We start from the raw sequence: 14,960 nt of genomic DNA, 5'->3' as shown, positions 1-14,960 counted from the left end.
ATTAAATTGTGTTATTTGAGTAATATTAAGCCTAAACTTGTGAAATAAAAGGGTAGAACTTGTCAAAACATATTTTTGCATCCAAAATATAATTCAAAACACATCTAAATTGTGTTATTTGAGTAAACTAGAGAATAATCCTGTAAACTTGGAAAATCTCTCTCTCTCTCTCTCTCTGTGTGTGTGTGTGTGTGTGTGTGTGTGTGTGTCGTTGAGAGTCCAAAATGTAATAAAAATGGTGCCTGAATAATATAAATAGTGTCATTTGAGTAAATATTAGGCTAAACGTGTAAAATAAACAAATAAAAGTTGAGAACACACACTTTGTGTGTCGAAAATGTAACTAAAAATCTTTCCTGAACAGATAGAATTGTGTTATTTGAGTAATAATAAGCCTAAACTTGTGAAATAAACAGATAGAAGTTGAGAACACACACTTTGTGTGTCGAAAATGCGACTAAAAGTCTTTCCTGAACAGATTGAATTGTATTATTTTGGTAATAATAAGCCTAAACTTGTGAAATAAACAGATAGAAGTTGAGATCACACACTCTGTGTGTCGAAAATGCGACTAAAAGTCTTTCCTGAACAGATTGAATTGTCTTATTTTGGTAATAATAAGCCTAAACTTGTGAAATAAACAGATAGAAATTGAGATCACACACTCTGTGTGTCGAAAATATAACTAAAAGTCTTTCCTGAACAGATTGAATTGTGTTATTTTGGTAATAATAAGCCTAAACTTGTGAAATAAACAGATAGAAGTTGAGAACACACACTTTGTGTGTCGAAAATGTAACTAAAAGTCTTTCCTGAACAGATAGAATTGTGTTATTTGAGTAAAAAAATAGGCATAAACTTATAAATAATAAATTAAAAGTTGAAAAAATCCCTTTGTAAATACAAAATTTAATAAAAAATGTTGCCTGAATAGTACAAATAGTGTTATTTTGGTAAAAATTAACATAAAGTTGTAAAATAATAAGTTAAAAGTTGAAAAAATGTCTTTGCGAGTCCAAAATTTAATAAAAAATGTTGCCTGATTAGTACAAATAGTGTTATTTTGGTAAAAAATTAATATAAAGTTGTAAAATAATAAGTTAAACGTAGAAAAAAATGTCTTTGTGAGTCCAAAATTTAATAAAAAATGTTGCTTGAATAGTACAAATAGTGTTATTTTGGTAAAAATTAACTTAAAGTTGTAAAATAATAAGTTAAAAGTTGAAAAAATGTCTTTGAGTCCAAAATTTAATAAAAGTGTTGCCTGAATAGTACAAATAGTGTTATTTTGGTAAACAATTAACATAAAATTGTAAAATAATAAGTTAAAAAGTTGTAAAAATGTCTTTGTGAGTCCAAAATTTAATAAAAAATGTTGCTGATTAGTACAAATAGTGTTATTTTGGTAAAAAATTAACTTAAAGTTGTAAAATAATAAGTTTTACATTGAAAAAAATGTCTTTGCGAGTCCAAAATTTAATAAAAATGTTGCCTGAATAGTATAAATAGTGTTATTTTTGTAAAAATAAGGATAAGCTGTGAAAATGTTTGACATAAAGTCAAAGTTTGGTAAAAAATAAACTCAAAATTAAGTTAAATAGCACACAGTAACATACATTTACTACCTAAATCAATAATCAAAGGGTCCTAGGTTCGTTACCCCGTGGTAAAAGCAAATGGTGAAAACTGTAGGCCCCGTCCCTAATAGCTCTCCCTTCTTCATAGTACAGATAAAAAAACCCTGCGCTAAAGCGTCCTGTGCCTTGAAGGCAAACCTGAGCGGAATATTAATTGGCGGCGGAAACCGGTTCTACAAGCGACGCATAGCTTCAGAGATTTGACCCTTGCTGCGCATTCTCAGACATTCTTTGTTGTCTGGTTGAATCCCTCCCCTGCCCTACAGTATTGCATAGCTTTCCCCTGTTCTTGCGTACTGGTTAACCTTGAAAAAACCGGTTCTGATTGGTCAACCGACGCGTTCTCTGATTGGTGAATCAGATTCCTTCTTTGTTCTGACGTTGTGACGTCATTTGACCTTGAACGCACTTCCCCCCAAAATTCCTTTCTCGTCCACCTGCGCGGAGTTCACCCTTGTCTGTCTGGCATCAGAGCGGAGTCGAAATTCTGAGACAGTATTCTGTCTAGCGTGTGAAACCATCGTGTTTCATAACATGATGAAATTATTACATAGTACTAATTAATAATATTACATATCGCGGGTTCGAATACCGGGACCGTCCCCAATCGTAATTGGACCTGTACCTACAGCCATTACCACCGTTCATAGCAGTTCATAAACCATACAAAACTTATTTTCAATATTATAAACATTAATATTATCGATTGATACATTACATACTTTGCAGTAATGAATATAAAACCATATGCATAGCGTTTAGTACTTCTAATTACCTTCTATATACATATTTTTCATAAAATAAATAAATATATATTCATAAAAAGTTATAAACATGCAAATACATAAATGTAAAGTATTCTAAGTACATGCAAATTAGTTCTTAATTACGTGCGAATTAATTAAAACCCGTGCAAATTAGTTATAAGTACGTGCAAATAAAAGACCACCCACGAAGAAAACATCCACTGGCGCGGTCAGATACTACTCTCACGATTTGCCTTTCGACCTCGCCCTCACACGCCCTCACCCTCACAACTCTACTTTCGCTCTCACCCTCACACGCCCTCACCCTCACGACTAGCCTTTCGCCCTCACCCTCACACACCCTCACCCTCACGACTCGACTTCGCCCTCACCCTCACGACTCACCAGTCGCCCTCACCCTCACACGCCCTCACCCTCACGACTCGACTTCGCCCTCACCCGCCCTTACCCTCACGACTCACCAGTCGCCCTCACCCTCACACGCCCTCACCCTCACGACTAGCCTTTCACCCTCACCCTCACACGCCCTCACCCTCACGGACCGATCTCGCCCTCACCCTCACACACCCTCACCCTCACAAGTCTTCGAAGGGTGAGGGTGAGGGTGAGGTCTGCCCTCATGAGGGTCGCCCTCCGGAGGGTGACCACCTCTGCTCGTGGTAGAAGTTCAGCCCGTGGCTGCTCTACCACCTAACCCACAAAACTATATATTTAAAAAAATATATTTTTTCGTTAGTATCTAACTGCCTAATATTGTGCCAGTAGAAATGTTTAGTATTCGTTTCAGAACTCTTATCATTGTATGATCTCTTGACAAAATTATTTTAAAATGTTTATCAGCATTCTCAAGATACAATAAACAGTGGCCTGAAACTCTGAATTACTACTAATAGGCACTGTTACGTCAGTAGAGTGTACGATTGTTGGATCATCCACCCCCTTCGTGTCAGTGTGGTTTTGCACAGCGCGAGAGGTTTCCGGTTCGAATCCCGAGCCTACGCATGTTTGTTCTTTGTGAGTGTCTCTTCATCAACTTCATCAATATCATCACTCATATTCATATTTGCGATTAGCCAAAAGTGATAGAAAGCGAAGTAAAATAAACCAAATCATAGTTGTATCATCCACAACAATGAAGTCTACTGTTGTTCTAAAGGCGCTTGTGATTGAGGTAGGTTTTTTAATTACTTGCGTCATGCCGAAAGGTTTTCTTGATTATAAAATACTGTTTTGCTACACATGTGTTACGTGTGGAGCAAAATACTCCGAATGGTGTGCGGTGTTTCTGACTTGAGCAATCTAATTAAAAATGGTATAAAACACCAGTGCTCCAAGCATTTATTGCACACTGAGGCATCTTATTTTCTACATAAAACAAGCATGGATCATGTTTTATCGGAACCCGGCTGACTTAATGTAATAAACACAATGAGATTGTGATTTTAAATAGACAATACATATGTCGGCTAATTCCATGCTCATGCTACGCCACTGATAACTATATATACTATAACAAATTAATATTTGTTAGTCAAGTTGGTATTATAAGCAGGAAAGTGATATCATGCAAAATAGACCACTTTGAAAAGGTGAAAATCGTCATACTCTTATAAATGAACTATCTTATTATTTGATATTTAATTTACTTCAGTTGAGGGACGGAGGGGGCGAAGTATCTGACTTAGAGCGCTCCCCTGCCCCCCTCTGGCGTCATCGCTGCTTCCAACCCTCTAATAACTTCGCTGCCGATAGCCTCAGCACAAATAATACAAAGGACTTATTTTCACTGTCCTTCTTTCATTCAAAGTCTGGCGTTTTCCTTTTCAGCTTTTCCTAGCAACTGAAAAGAATCCGTGTCCCTCGTATTATTGTCCTTGCAAAACTTCATGTCGGCAAGCAAACAGAATTTTTATTGCCCATCCCTTGCATCAACCATCATTCCTAGGCCTGGATTTATGGCACTTACCCGCTACTGCAGGTCAACCTCGCCCCGATATTTACACCCTGAAGCAACGGTGTCCATTGTCCAAAGCAAAACCTCTGTCAGTGGGAAGCGGCGAAAATTAGTCTCGAAATACACCCTGACCCAGGCCCGTAGCTAGGCAGGGGCCAGGGGGGCTGAGCCCCCCTGGCATTGTCATCAGCCCCCCCTGGCGTTGTCGTCAGCCCCCTGGTATTAGGTAAAACTATTGCATAATTTGTTTGCCGTGACAAGTGAAAATGTAGAGTGTGGATATTATTTGCTCATAACTTGATAGAAGGATAAATTCACAGAACATGAAGAGCAGCTATCACATTTGTTCATCTTGTTTATAAACCGAAGATTAAGTAACGGGAAGTATTTAGAAGGTTCTCCAAATTTCTTCCACAGGGGATCTATGCACCTTCGCTCCCCCTCTTTCGGCTTTCCCTTGTAGCAGGTCCTTTCCAACTGCATCAAAGGTCATCGGCTCCCAAGTTTTGCGAAGGGAAGTTTTATTGCCCGGTCGGGGGTGGAATATAAGGGCTTGCCCATGCACTGTCGGGGAAAAACATTGACAAAGACACTTTGTTGAGTTCTTCATTCGTGTAAAGAAGGTTTCGCGTTTGCGCGGGTGTTATTGTGTTTCGTATCTTCGTAAAACTGATTCGTGTGATAGTGACGAATAATAACCATGTTTCGTCCTTGGTGTGTAGTATTGTGATATTTTAACGATTCCCCAGCACCATGGATAAATTTATAATTCGTAAAAAAACATCTGAATCTTTGACCACGGCGACCAGCGTACCTACTCTTTCCCCATCTACGGCTGCCTCCAATCAAGAAGAGGATTTCTTGCCTACAGAAGTAAAGGACATTTCCAAACCAGGTGAGGAAATTAAACAGCTAAAACTCAAACATTACCCCCGAAATGCTGATGGACGGTGTTTTCAAAGTGACTGATTTAAAAGGTTCAAATGGTTAGAGCAGCATTCTGCTATGCTTGTAGATAATATCGGCCTTTCGGATGCAAAGAAGTGGCCTTTACATCTAAAGGTTTTAAGAACTGGAAGGCAGCTCTCGATAAAACCAAAGCAGGGCTAGTGAAACATGATGCGACACTTACACACATAGATGCAATGTCAAGGTGGGCAGAAAAGCAAAACCGTTCGTTGGTGGGAAAATCTATTTCTACACTAGTCAATCAGAATGTTCTTGAAAAGAATCAATATTATATCAAGAGCATTGCTGAAGTTATTCAGTTCCTTGCAATAAACGAATTGCCTCTTAGGGGAACGTACCACTTAGAAGAACATGAGGAACAAAGCCTGTTTCGAAATCTTTTCGAGTTCACGCTTCGAAAAGATGAGAAACCATGGCAGACTGTTTTAAGCAGGTGCCTGAAAACGCATCTTACTTGTCCCCTGAAATTCAAAATGACATTATTGAAATAATGGCTGACATCGTACGTGAAAACTTTGTTAGTGACATTAATAGTGCAGATGTTCCTTTGTATACTTTGCTTGAAGATGGTACACGAGATAAAAACAACAGAGAAAACGTAGCCATAGGAATCCGCTTTGTAAAGAATGGGACAGTCATGGAATCAATTCTGTGCATAGAAACAATGTCAGCTTTTGATGCAGAGTCTTTTGCAGATCTAACACTAAATATTTTTCAGAAATATGGTTTGGATAGTGCGAAATTGCTCAGCCAGTGTTTTGACGGGGCTTCAGTTATGAGTGGAAAGAAAGGCTGTGTGCAAGCTTTAATCCAGCAACGGCTTGGGCGTCTAATTCCTTACGTTCATTGCTTTAACCATCGGTTACATCTGGTAATTGTTAAACGTGTGGATGAAATTTCTCCAATTAAACACTTTTTCGAACAGAGTTCCATGTTGCACAATTTTCTAAAAAAGGGAAAAGTTGCCATTTTATACGGGGGGAAGTCTTTCGCGACTTTTAGAACAACGTTGCTCAGGACGTTTAAAAATGACGAGAACAATATTTGAAAACTACAGACATATAATTCATGTTTTGCAGTTGGTGAAAAATGGAAATTTTAACGGGGATGACGTAGCAGCAAGTGTTGGTTTGCTTGTAGTCATTAGCAAACCTCAGTTTCGATTTTGCTTAGTGTTCATGAAAAAGATCCTTGAAATATTAAGCCCAGTTGATAAAATGCTTCAAGCACGTAATGTTCATTTGGATGCTGGTAGAAAGATGATTGAAGCTGCCACAGAAACATTAAGGAGCATGCGTCAGGAAGATGTGTACGAAGGCATGCTGCAAGAAAGTAATGTACTGCTAGAAGACGAGATTGTTGAGCACCCCACAAGAAAGAGAAAACGAAATACACAGTTGCAAGACTTCGTTATCACTGATGTCCTAGGAGAGGAAAAGCTCACACCTCTCACACAAATATTCTACGAATGTTTAGATCTTGTGCTAACAGAAATAAATAGACGTTTTACCAATAACGACGACTTATTGGAGGCTATATCATCGGCTGAGTTCCTTCAATTTAGCAACATTGAATATTTATCAGCCTTTGGAATCACCATTCCGTCAAAAGAGGAACTAACTGTTGCCAATGCATATCTCAAGAAACTGAATTCCCCTGATACTTTTAAAGAACTGTACAAAATTAGAATGGCCTATGAAGACACTTATGCTCTACTTGCTGGCATAAGAACTTTTGCATGCAGTACAGCGTTGTGTGAATCCACTTTCTCTGTGTTAACCCGCATCAATAGCCCTCAGAGACTGTCAATGTGCAGCAAGCGCCTGGCAAATCTTGTTTTTCTGGCATTTGAGAAGAAACGAGCATCGAACATAGATATGTCGAGACTGCTTCACAGGTTCAACAACATGAAGAATCGCCGACTCCAACTTTTTTAAGGCAGAGGTATGTACTGTAGTCACTATTATTGAATATTGCGCATTTTTCATATGCTAACTAACTAACTAACTCTCTAGCCTTCTTAAACCCGAAGGTTCATGGCTGCAGCAACACAGGCCTTCCATCTTTCCCTATCTTGAGCAAGATCTATATACTCTTTTCCATCCCTACCGATTTCCCTTAGGTCCATCTCAACGTTGTCCCTCCATCCTCGTCTTGGCCTTCCTACAGGTCTCTTACCATCAGGTTTCCCAACAAGAATCCTGTAAACTCCTCTTTCCTCTCCCATTCGTGCCACATGGCCTGCCCACCTAAGTCTTCTTGATTTAATCATTCTAATAATATGTGGACATGAATACAAATTATGTAGTTCTAAATTATGTAACCTTCTCCACTCACCTGTCTCCTCATCCCTTTTAGGTCCAAAGATTTTCCTAAGGATCTTATTTTCAAATACTCTCAATTTATGTTCCTCTTTCATTGTAAGGGCAAAGTTTCAGAAACATATAATACTACAGGCAAAATTACTGTTTTGTATATTTTAACTTTTAGTTTCTTAGATATTAAACGAGAAGACAAAAGTTTATGAAGAGAGAAGTAACATGCATTTTTCATATGGGATACAAATATTTGTGTAATCAAAAGTGTATGAAGTGTTTAGTAAGGAATGAGGTCAGTAGCATTCAACTAACACTTCGAGAGATGACCGTGTTTTAGAAGATATTGAAAAAGAGGGTATTATTTGTATTATATTTCTATTTCTTTAATGACCCCCTTAACACACAAAAAATAGCTTACCTTTATTTAATGTGAAACGTTTTTTTTAAAAAGTCACCTGATAAACCGTGAGCCCCCTCTAGAGATCAATTCTAGCTACGGGCCTGGTAACCCATCTCCCTTCCGAAAATCCAGGGCACGCCACTCTTTATCTCGGACACTTTTTTTTTTTTTTAAATCAACTCACAAGAAGTTTTTATCATTTCATATTGGAGACTGAAGTAAGATGCGTCTTACTGCAGGTTTTGATATTATCCTTTAGGGTGTTGTAGCCTGTCTTCGCACCTAACCTTAACAAAGCCCTAATTTTCCATCCTTGTGACTTGGATCATCCAGACTTAGGAAGATTTCAGATCGAAGGGACACGCGATACATGTCGTTTGAAATGAGCCAATCAACAGCAACGTTCCACACCGTAGCAACGCAAAAGGCCGCACCCGCACAAACCTACGTTCGACTTGTGAAATCCTCAGGCGACACGGTGTGAAATCACCCTTAGTAGGCCACTGTCATCGTCACCTCGAAGCGGCAGCTCGTGTTGACTACGGAAGTAAAATGTCTCCTCAACCGAAGGGAATGCCCCTCAGTTTTCTTCTTTCTCCTATATTCTGGGGTTGTTTATTATACAGGCAACATCGTACGATTTGGCATACACAAGACATGTACTGTGAAGACATTTTAGCGATAAATCAGTCAAAGTCAAGGGTGGTTCGGTGGCTCAGTTGGTAGAGCAATGGTTCGATATGCCAGAGCCCTGGTTCGGGTCCTCGTAGAGCCTGCAATATCCACTAAAATGTCTACATATGCAGCATCTTCTTGCTTTCTCTTCTCGACATTCATAACATTTCCGGCTGTCTCTTTATGGTAGTTAAGTGTTTGAGTGTGTGTCGAATCCAGTAGGCTTAAACAAAACTATTTTAAACGCCATGAAATTCTCGGACTTCACACACGAAATCTGGTCCAGGCACAATTAAATCATTACTCAAAACTTTGATTTTCAGTTGATCTGTGCAGCTTATTTATTTTTTTAATAAACCGCTCCAATACTCGGTAGCCTACTGCTGAAATATTCACTTGAGAGAGAGAGACCTTTGATCTCTTCGGCCCTCGCCCCGAACTAGCACTACCCTGAGGCTCCGGAAGTTCAGCTGTCGTCAATGTCTTCAGCTTTGGACCCGAACTGGAAGTAGAAGTAGACTTCGTTACTTTATGGTATTTAGTCCTTTTCATTTTCGAATCACTAGATCTTATAAAGCCACCAATGGATACTGACTGATCACTAATCGACTGTATGAACTGTCACACTTACCTCTGAAGTCTGATTGACCGATTATTTTGTACAGATCAACTGGCAAATTGAATCCGCATATTTATATAGCCTACTCATTATATTATAAAACATTCCACAGGTAAAACGATTCGTTAATATTGCCAGTAGTTCGACTCCTTCTCTTATTGAAGAACGTTCCCTCTACGATTTCCAGAGATTAAACATTACAACTAATCGTCCTACTTCTGGCGCTACCTTTGTTGTGCAGCTTCCAAATGCTGACAAGTCTTTACACAATGCTCAAGTTCGCTGCGACAACACCGAAAGCGCAAGAAAAGTTTACGTGCAATATTATCAAAAACAGGGTTATACAGGGTGGCTCAATAAGTCACTTAACACCCTCAGTACAAGGTCACTGCAGCGCGCAACATGGAAATGGTGATGACCAATCGTTATCAGGCCAAGGGGGAACCACATTGACGCCACCCACACGGTCGGCGACCATCTTGATGTCCGCCATCTTGAATTCAACTTCAGAATTTTAAATGGGAAGGGGGTCGTGCGACATATCAAAATGGGCTAGAATTTCACGAGAAATGCAATGGTGAAGGTTTTTTCGACGTATCTTTAACCAGTAAAAAGTTATGACTGAATTCTTGTACCAATTTGCTCCTTTTCAAGGTGTTAGAAAAATGCCTTATAATTTGTTTAGCGCATCGGTAATGCATCGAGATCAAAGTGACGTCTATGGAGAGACGTTCGCATACTATTGCACATTATTTTAATCGGATACATCCATGAAGAGCTGTGCATTATGAATGGTTGTCCCGAACAATTTACAGTGTGACGCTTCCATTGAATTAAAAGTCCTTCTCAGTGACAAGGCTAATGTTTATGTTCATAAGGAAGTTTACAAACAGAATATGTGACCCTTGTCATCTGATAACTAACTTTGGACAGAAACAGGTTCATAACGTTCCCATAAGTGTTCTGGTGTTCTTCCCTATTGAAAAACTCTGCAAACAGTACCTTCTTCCATAAGAAAGGATGAAAAAAACTGTTTATTTAACAAATCCAAGTAGCCCTACACATTTAAGGTTCCGTTGATGGAAAATTGACTAACCAATCGTGTTCCACACAGCACGCCACACCATTAACTTACCAACACTAACCATTCAGCATTGATCTGTCAAAAATGGGTTATCAGATAAAAATCATCGAATATTCTGTTTATAAACTTCCTTATGAACATAAACATTAGCCTTGTCACTGTGAAGGACTTTTAATTCAATGGAAGCGTCACACTGTAAATTGTTCGCGACAACCATTCATAATGCACAGCTCTTCATGGATGTATCCGATTAAAATAATGTGCAATAGTATGCGAACGTCTCTCCATAGACGTCACTTTGATCTCGATGCATTACCGATGCGCTAAACAAATTATAAGGCATTTTTCTAACACCTCGAAAAGGAGCAAATTGGTACAAGAATTCAGTCATAACTTTTTACTGGTTAAAGATACGTCGAAAAAACCTTCACCATTGCATTTCTCGTGAAATTCTAGCCCATTTTGATATGTCGCACGACCCCCTTCCCATTTAAAATTCTGAAGTTGAATTCAAGATGGCGGACATCAATATGGCCGCCGACCGTGTGGGTGGCGTTAATGTGGTTCCCCCTTGGCCAGGCAATGATTGGTCATCGCCAATTTCACATTCCATGCCGCAGTGGCCTTGTACTGAGGGTGTTAAGTGACTTATTGAGCCACCCTGTAGAACATTCTCCATCTTGACTTGATTATTATTTCTCTCCTTAAATTATCGCCACATTATTTAAGAAGACAAAAACTTAGTTTTAGCTAGTGTAAACTGAAAAAATTCCTGGTGTGGGCTCCAGCCCCCTGATCCCCACCTTGGATACGTGCTATTAACAATAACAGAGATATAGAACATTCTTCGTTAACCTCGATAATTATTTCTACCCTTAAATTATCGTCACATTATTAAAAAAGACAAAAATAATTTTATATAGTGTAAACTGAAATATTTCCTTAGGGAGTGGGGCTCGAACCCCCTGTACCTGACCTTGGATATGTGCCATTATCAATAACAGAGTTACAGAACATTCTCAGTTTTGCCTCTATAATTATTTCTCGCTTTAAATTATCGTCACATAATTATAACTATTTCACACCACAAGAAACCAAAAACCTCATTTTATCTTGTGGAAACCGAAAACTTTGGGGGGGGGGGGGAGAGTACACTATAAAATATTTCACATAGTGGTTCGGATCCCACTTGAAACTGTAGATCCGGTCTCAATTAGCCTGTCTGTGCATAAAGTGGACTTAAAACAGAAACTAGAAAAACTTTAATATGTTTCGTAATTACCTATTTAAACTTCCGTTTTAAAAGTTGTTCAGAGACTAAAATGGTAATTTCAGGTTATTTTAAGGAGGTTTGCATTCACCACTTCGGGTTTCCCGAGCTCTTTACTGCATTCAATTGAAAATTTTGATTTGATTTTTTCAAAATTTCGGGCGGCTGTAGAGACCCACCAGCTTCTCCCCTGCGTGCCTTGTGGTATGAAGAGAAAACTAGCAGGTGAGAAAGAATCACACCTTTAGTCCAAGTGCCGTGTCCGAAAGGTACAAGACTGTACTTGAAGCAAACGTTAAAACAAAAAATATGTACACTCAACATTGTAACAACATTAAAGAGATTAAGTCTACTTGATGTCTTAAAGACAGTAATAAATAAGGTACCACAGTTCAACAATTTAAAGTCTGAAATTTAGGCATCGAGGTTTCTGTGCGAGTTCTGACAGTATGTCGTCACAAGTAACTTTCATATCCCGGTGAATGTTCAGAGCAGCTAAGTAACCCAAATGGGTTATCTTTCTTCGCAAATGGTATTTCGAAGATAGGTCTTCAACCGCCTCAAAGTTGAGAATGATTTCTCATTTGATGTTGTTGTTACCGGGATTGTACATAATATGCACAAACGTGTGTTTACCCATGGAAATATTACTTCACTGCACATATCAATTGCGTCGAGAGAATTTACTTGATGTGTTTGCATTGCTGCAAGATGACGATATAACGGAAAATCACGCCTTACAGATTAACAAATCTGATTAAAATAATTATCGATTAAATTATTCCAATTAAGAAACTTATTCAGTATAATTCTACACTTAATACTAGTAAAACTAAGGCAATGTGCAAGTGGATGATGTTTAATGTTGCATTTGGCCACGACAAATCGTTTGGGAAACAGCATTTGAATATGTTCTTATGGACATTAACGGAAAAAAGGAACTTTTGATCTAGTGGACCGATTGAGCAGAAATTCAAGACCATGGTAAAACACGTTCTAAAAGTCAAGATTCCGAAGTTTAATAAAAATCGAGTGAAGGATAAGGCCGTAATTGAGGATCAAAAATCACGGAAGATAACAAAAGGACGCTTGAGAAGATAGCATTCACGCTGAGCTGTCCCACTTTCCATGCTGATGGACAAAGAACGGGTCAGTCACCTAATCTCGTCAATGGTGCATTTCAACAATACAGGGGTAGATGGGAGATGACAAGTTTTTCTGGAGGGAAAGTAGAAAAGGACTTAAGCATAGAGGCTAGACATGGAAGTCTTCGGGCGAAGCTGAAAGAAAACACAGCAGTGTTGCCACATGAAGGGAAATTTCCCTTTTTGAAGGGAAATTTGGAGCTATAATTTTAATTGAGAAGGGAAAAGGGAAATTCGATGAAAAATAGCGAATTTTCAGGGAAATTTTAAGACAGACTAAACATTAATTATATTAAACATTATAACAGATTCCAGTTTTGAAAATGAGAACTTATTATTTTTTTTAATTTTGTCGTATACTTTGTTCTGAGAGGAAGGGTGGAATTTGGGTTTACCCACATCTGGCTACCGTTTGGGGCCGGAGGTAGTTGGCCATTCACCCTTATGGGAGTGGGAGTCCGAGGGTATTGTTTCCCCGGTTCTCTGAATTTTGCCTCAAACTACACGTGCAAACCATAAAGTTATCTTTGTCGCAAACCTATCTTTACTTCAGTCTTCATTGGACACTGGGTGGGTTATTCGTCGTGTGCGAGTGTTTGGTGGAAGGCTGTGCCCTTCTTGGACGACGGGAGAACTAGGGAAGCAAAGGAAACTATCTGCAACTCCAGAATATATTAGAAAACGTCGTGGAGAATTATCGGAAGATGAAAAAACACCGCGGAAACAAGTTAAAAAATTCCGTGCAGAGTGGCAAGAAGTGACCAACAATGGATTAAATTTTAATAAAAAACTTGCTGTGTTTTAGAAGTTTCGACCTAATATGTGAAATTTACCAGAATAGAACATTTGCTCAGGTATGTACTATATATCTTTTTTAATAAAATGCGTATGTCCATGCGCCGAACTTAACATTTTTATGGCGAGGCAAAAATGTGATTTTCCACACAAACTCTTCATATGTGCGCCTTACTAGAACAGCATTTTGTGTAGAATATTAGTAGTTGTATTTACGGGGGGGACAGGACCGGAAAGGAAGAGCTCCTCTCCAGCAGCGTTGCTACACTTAAAACTTGCTTAACATGAGCATATGAGTTTTTTGAGCAAGTGTGGAATCTTGTCTAATTCAAGATTTTTGTAAAAATGCCCTCGGGAATTTTTCAGAAAAGAAGAGCTCTCTTAGATTGATTTGCACATACTTAAAACTTGCATAACATCTTTATTTGTTTAAGTGTAGCACCTGCCTAACCCAAGAGTTTTGTAATTTGGAAAGTATTAACTCTTCTCAAGCAAATTTGTTAATATTTACAAAAGTTGCATCAGCCAGTCTATAAACTTATATCCATACCTACCTATACATATTTACTTCAGGTTTAAGTTTAATTGGATACTATTCAATTTGCTTATCTAATATTAAAACAAAACAATATGCAGAGCTTACCTCTAGAATTGCCTCGTGTTTGCATGTTTCTCCTCTGCGTCAGTGTGTGCAATTCCCGAGACGGTAGTATTGATTTTTTTCCTCAGCGCCAGTATTAACAGAAATTCCCGATTATTGCATCAGCCAGTTATGAGAGAGTGACTGAGGGGAACAGACGTGTTGATACAGTGCTTCTCATACTTACTGGTTTAAATTCATATTGAACAATATAAATTCTGTTATTTGTTGTAATCTATTCATATTTAGAGTCAAGCTTATATTTGTCCCAGCCTGTTATACATAACAAGGTTATTGCTATTCAAGATATGCATGTTCGTGCAGGCATTTGGGTCAGTGTGAATAATTTTCCACTTGTAAGCTATTGGCTTTAGATTAGAATCCCAGGAAATTTTATATAAATACCAAAACCAAAAATATTAAGTGTATACACACATATATACATTTACACATACAAATCACAGTACTGAACCCAACTGATATTTTTTATTCAGTATAAAGTTTTGAATTGAAACCCAAGAAATTGTATATAATAAACAACAGCAAAAATGCCGAATCAAAAATATTGTGACCAATGCAATAAAAATATATTTAGCTCTAATTGGGCCAGACACCAAAAGATTTGTAACCCGGACAAATACAGAACTCCCACAAAAATTTGCCCCAATTGCAATAGAAAATACAGCA

The 14,960-nt window shown here is 38.3% G+C and overlaps 1 protein-coding gene across 1 annotated transcript; it reads left to right on the top strand.

The window, feature by feature from the left end:
• The first annotated feature begins 5,739 nt into the window (after positions 1-5,739).
• On the top strand, positions 5,740-7,264 carry LOC146005430 (uncharacterized). The gene is made up of 2 exons (XM_083144673.1): positions 5,740-6,198; positions 6,407-7,264. Exons 1-2 carry the CDS (start codon positions 5,740-5,742, stop codon positions 7,262-7,264), a joined length of 1,317 nt encoding a protein of 438 aa, XP_083000799.1.
• Positions 7,265-14,960: the final 7,696 nt, after the last annotated feature.

Source organism: Lepisma saccharinum, chromosome 23 (assembly GCF_977018435.1).
Source record: "Lepisma saccharinum chromosome 23, izLepSacc3.1, whole genome shotgun sequence".
NCBI lineage: Eukaryota > Metazoa > Arthropoda > Insecta > Zygentoma > Lepismatidae > Lepisma > Lepisma saccharinum.
Note: the sequence above shows the minus strand (reverse complement) of the source record. Positions and strands in the feature narration are given on the sequence as shown.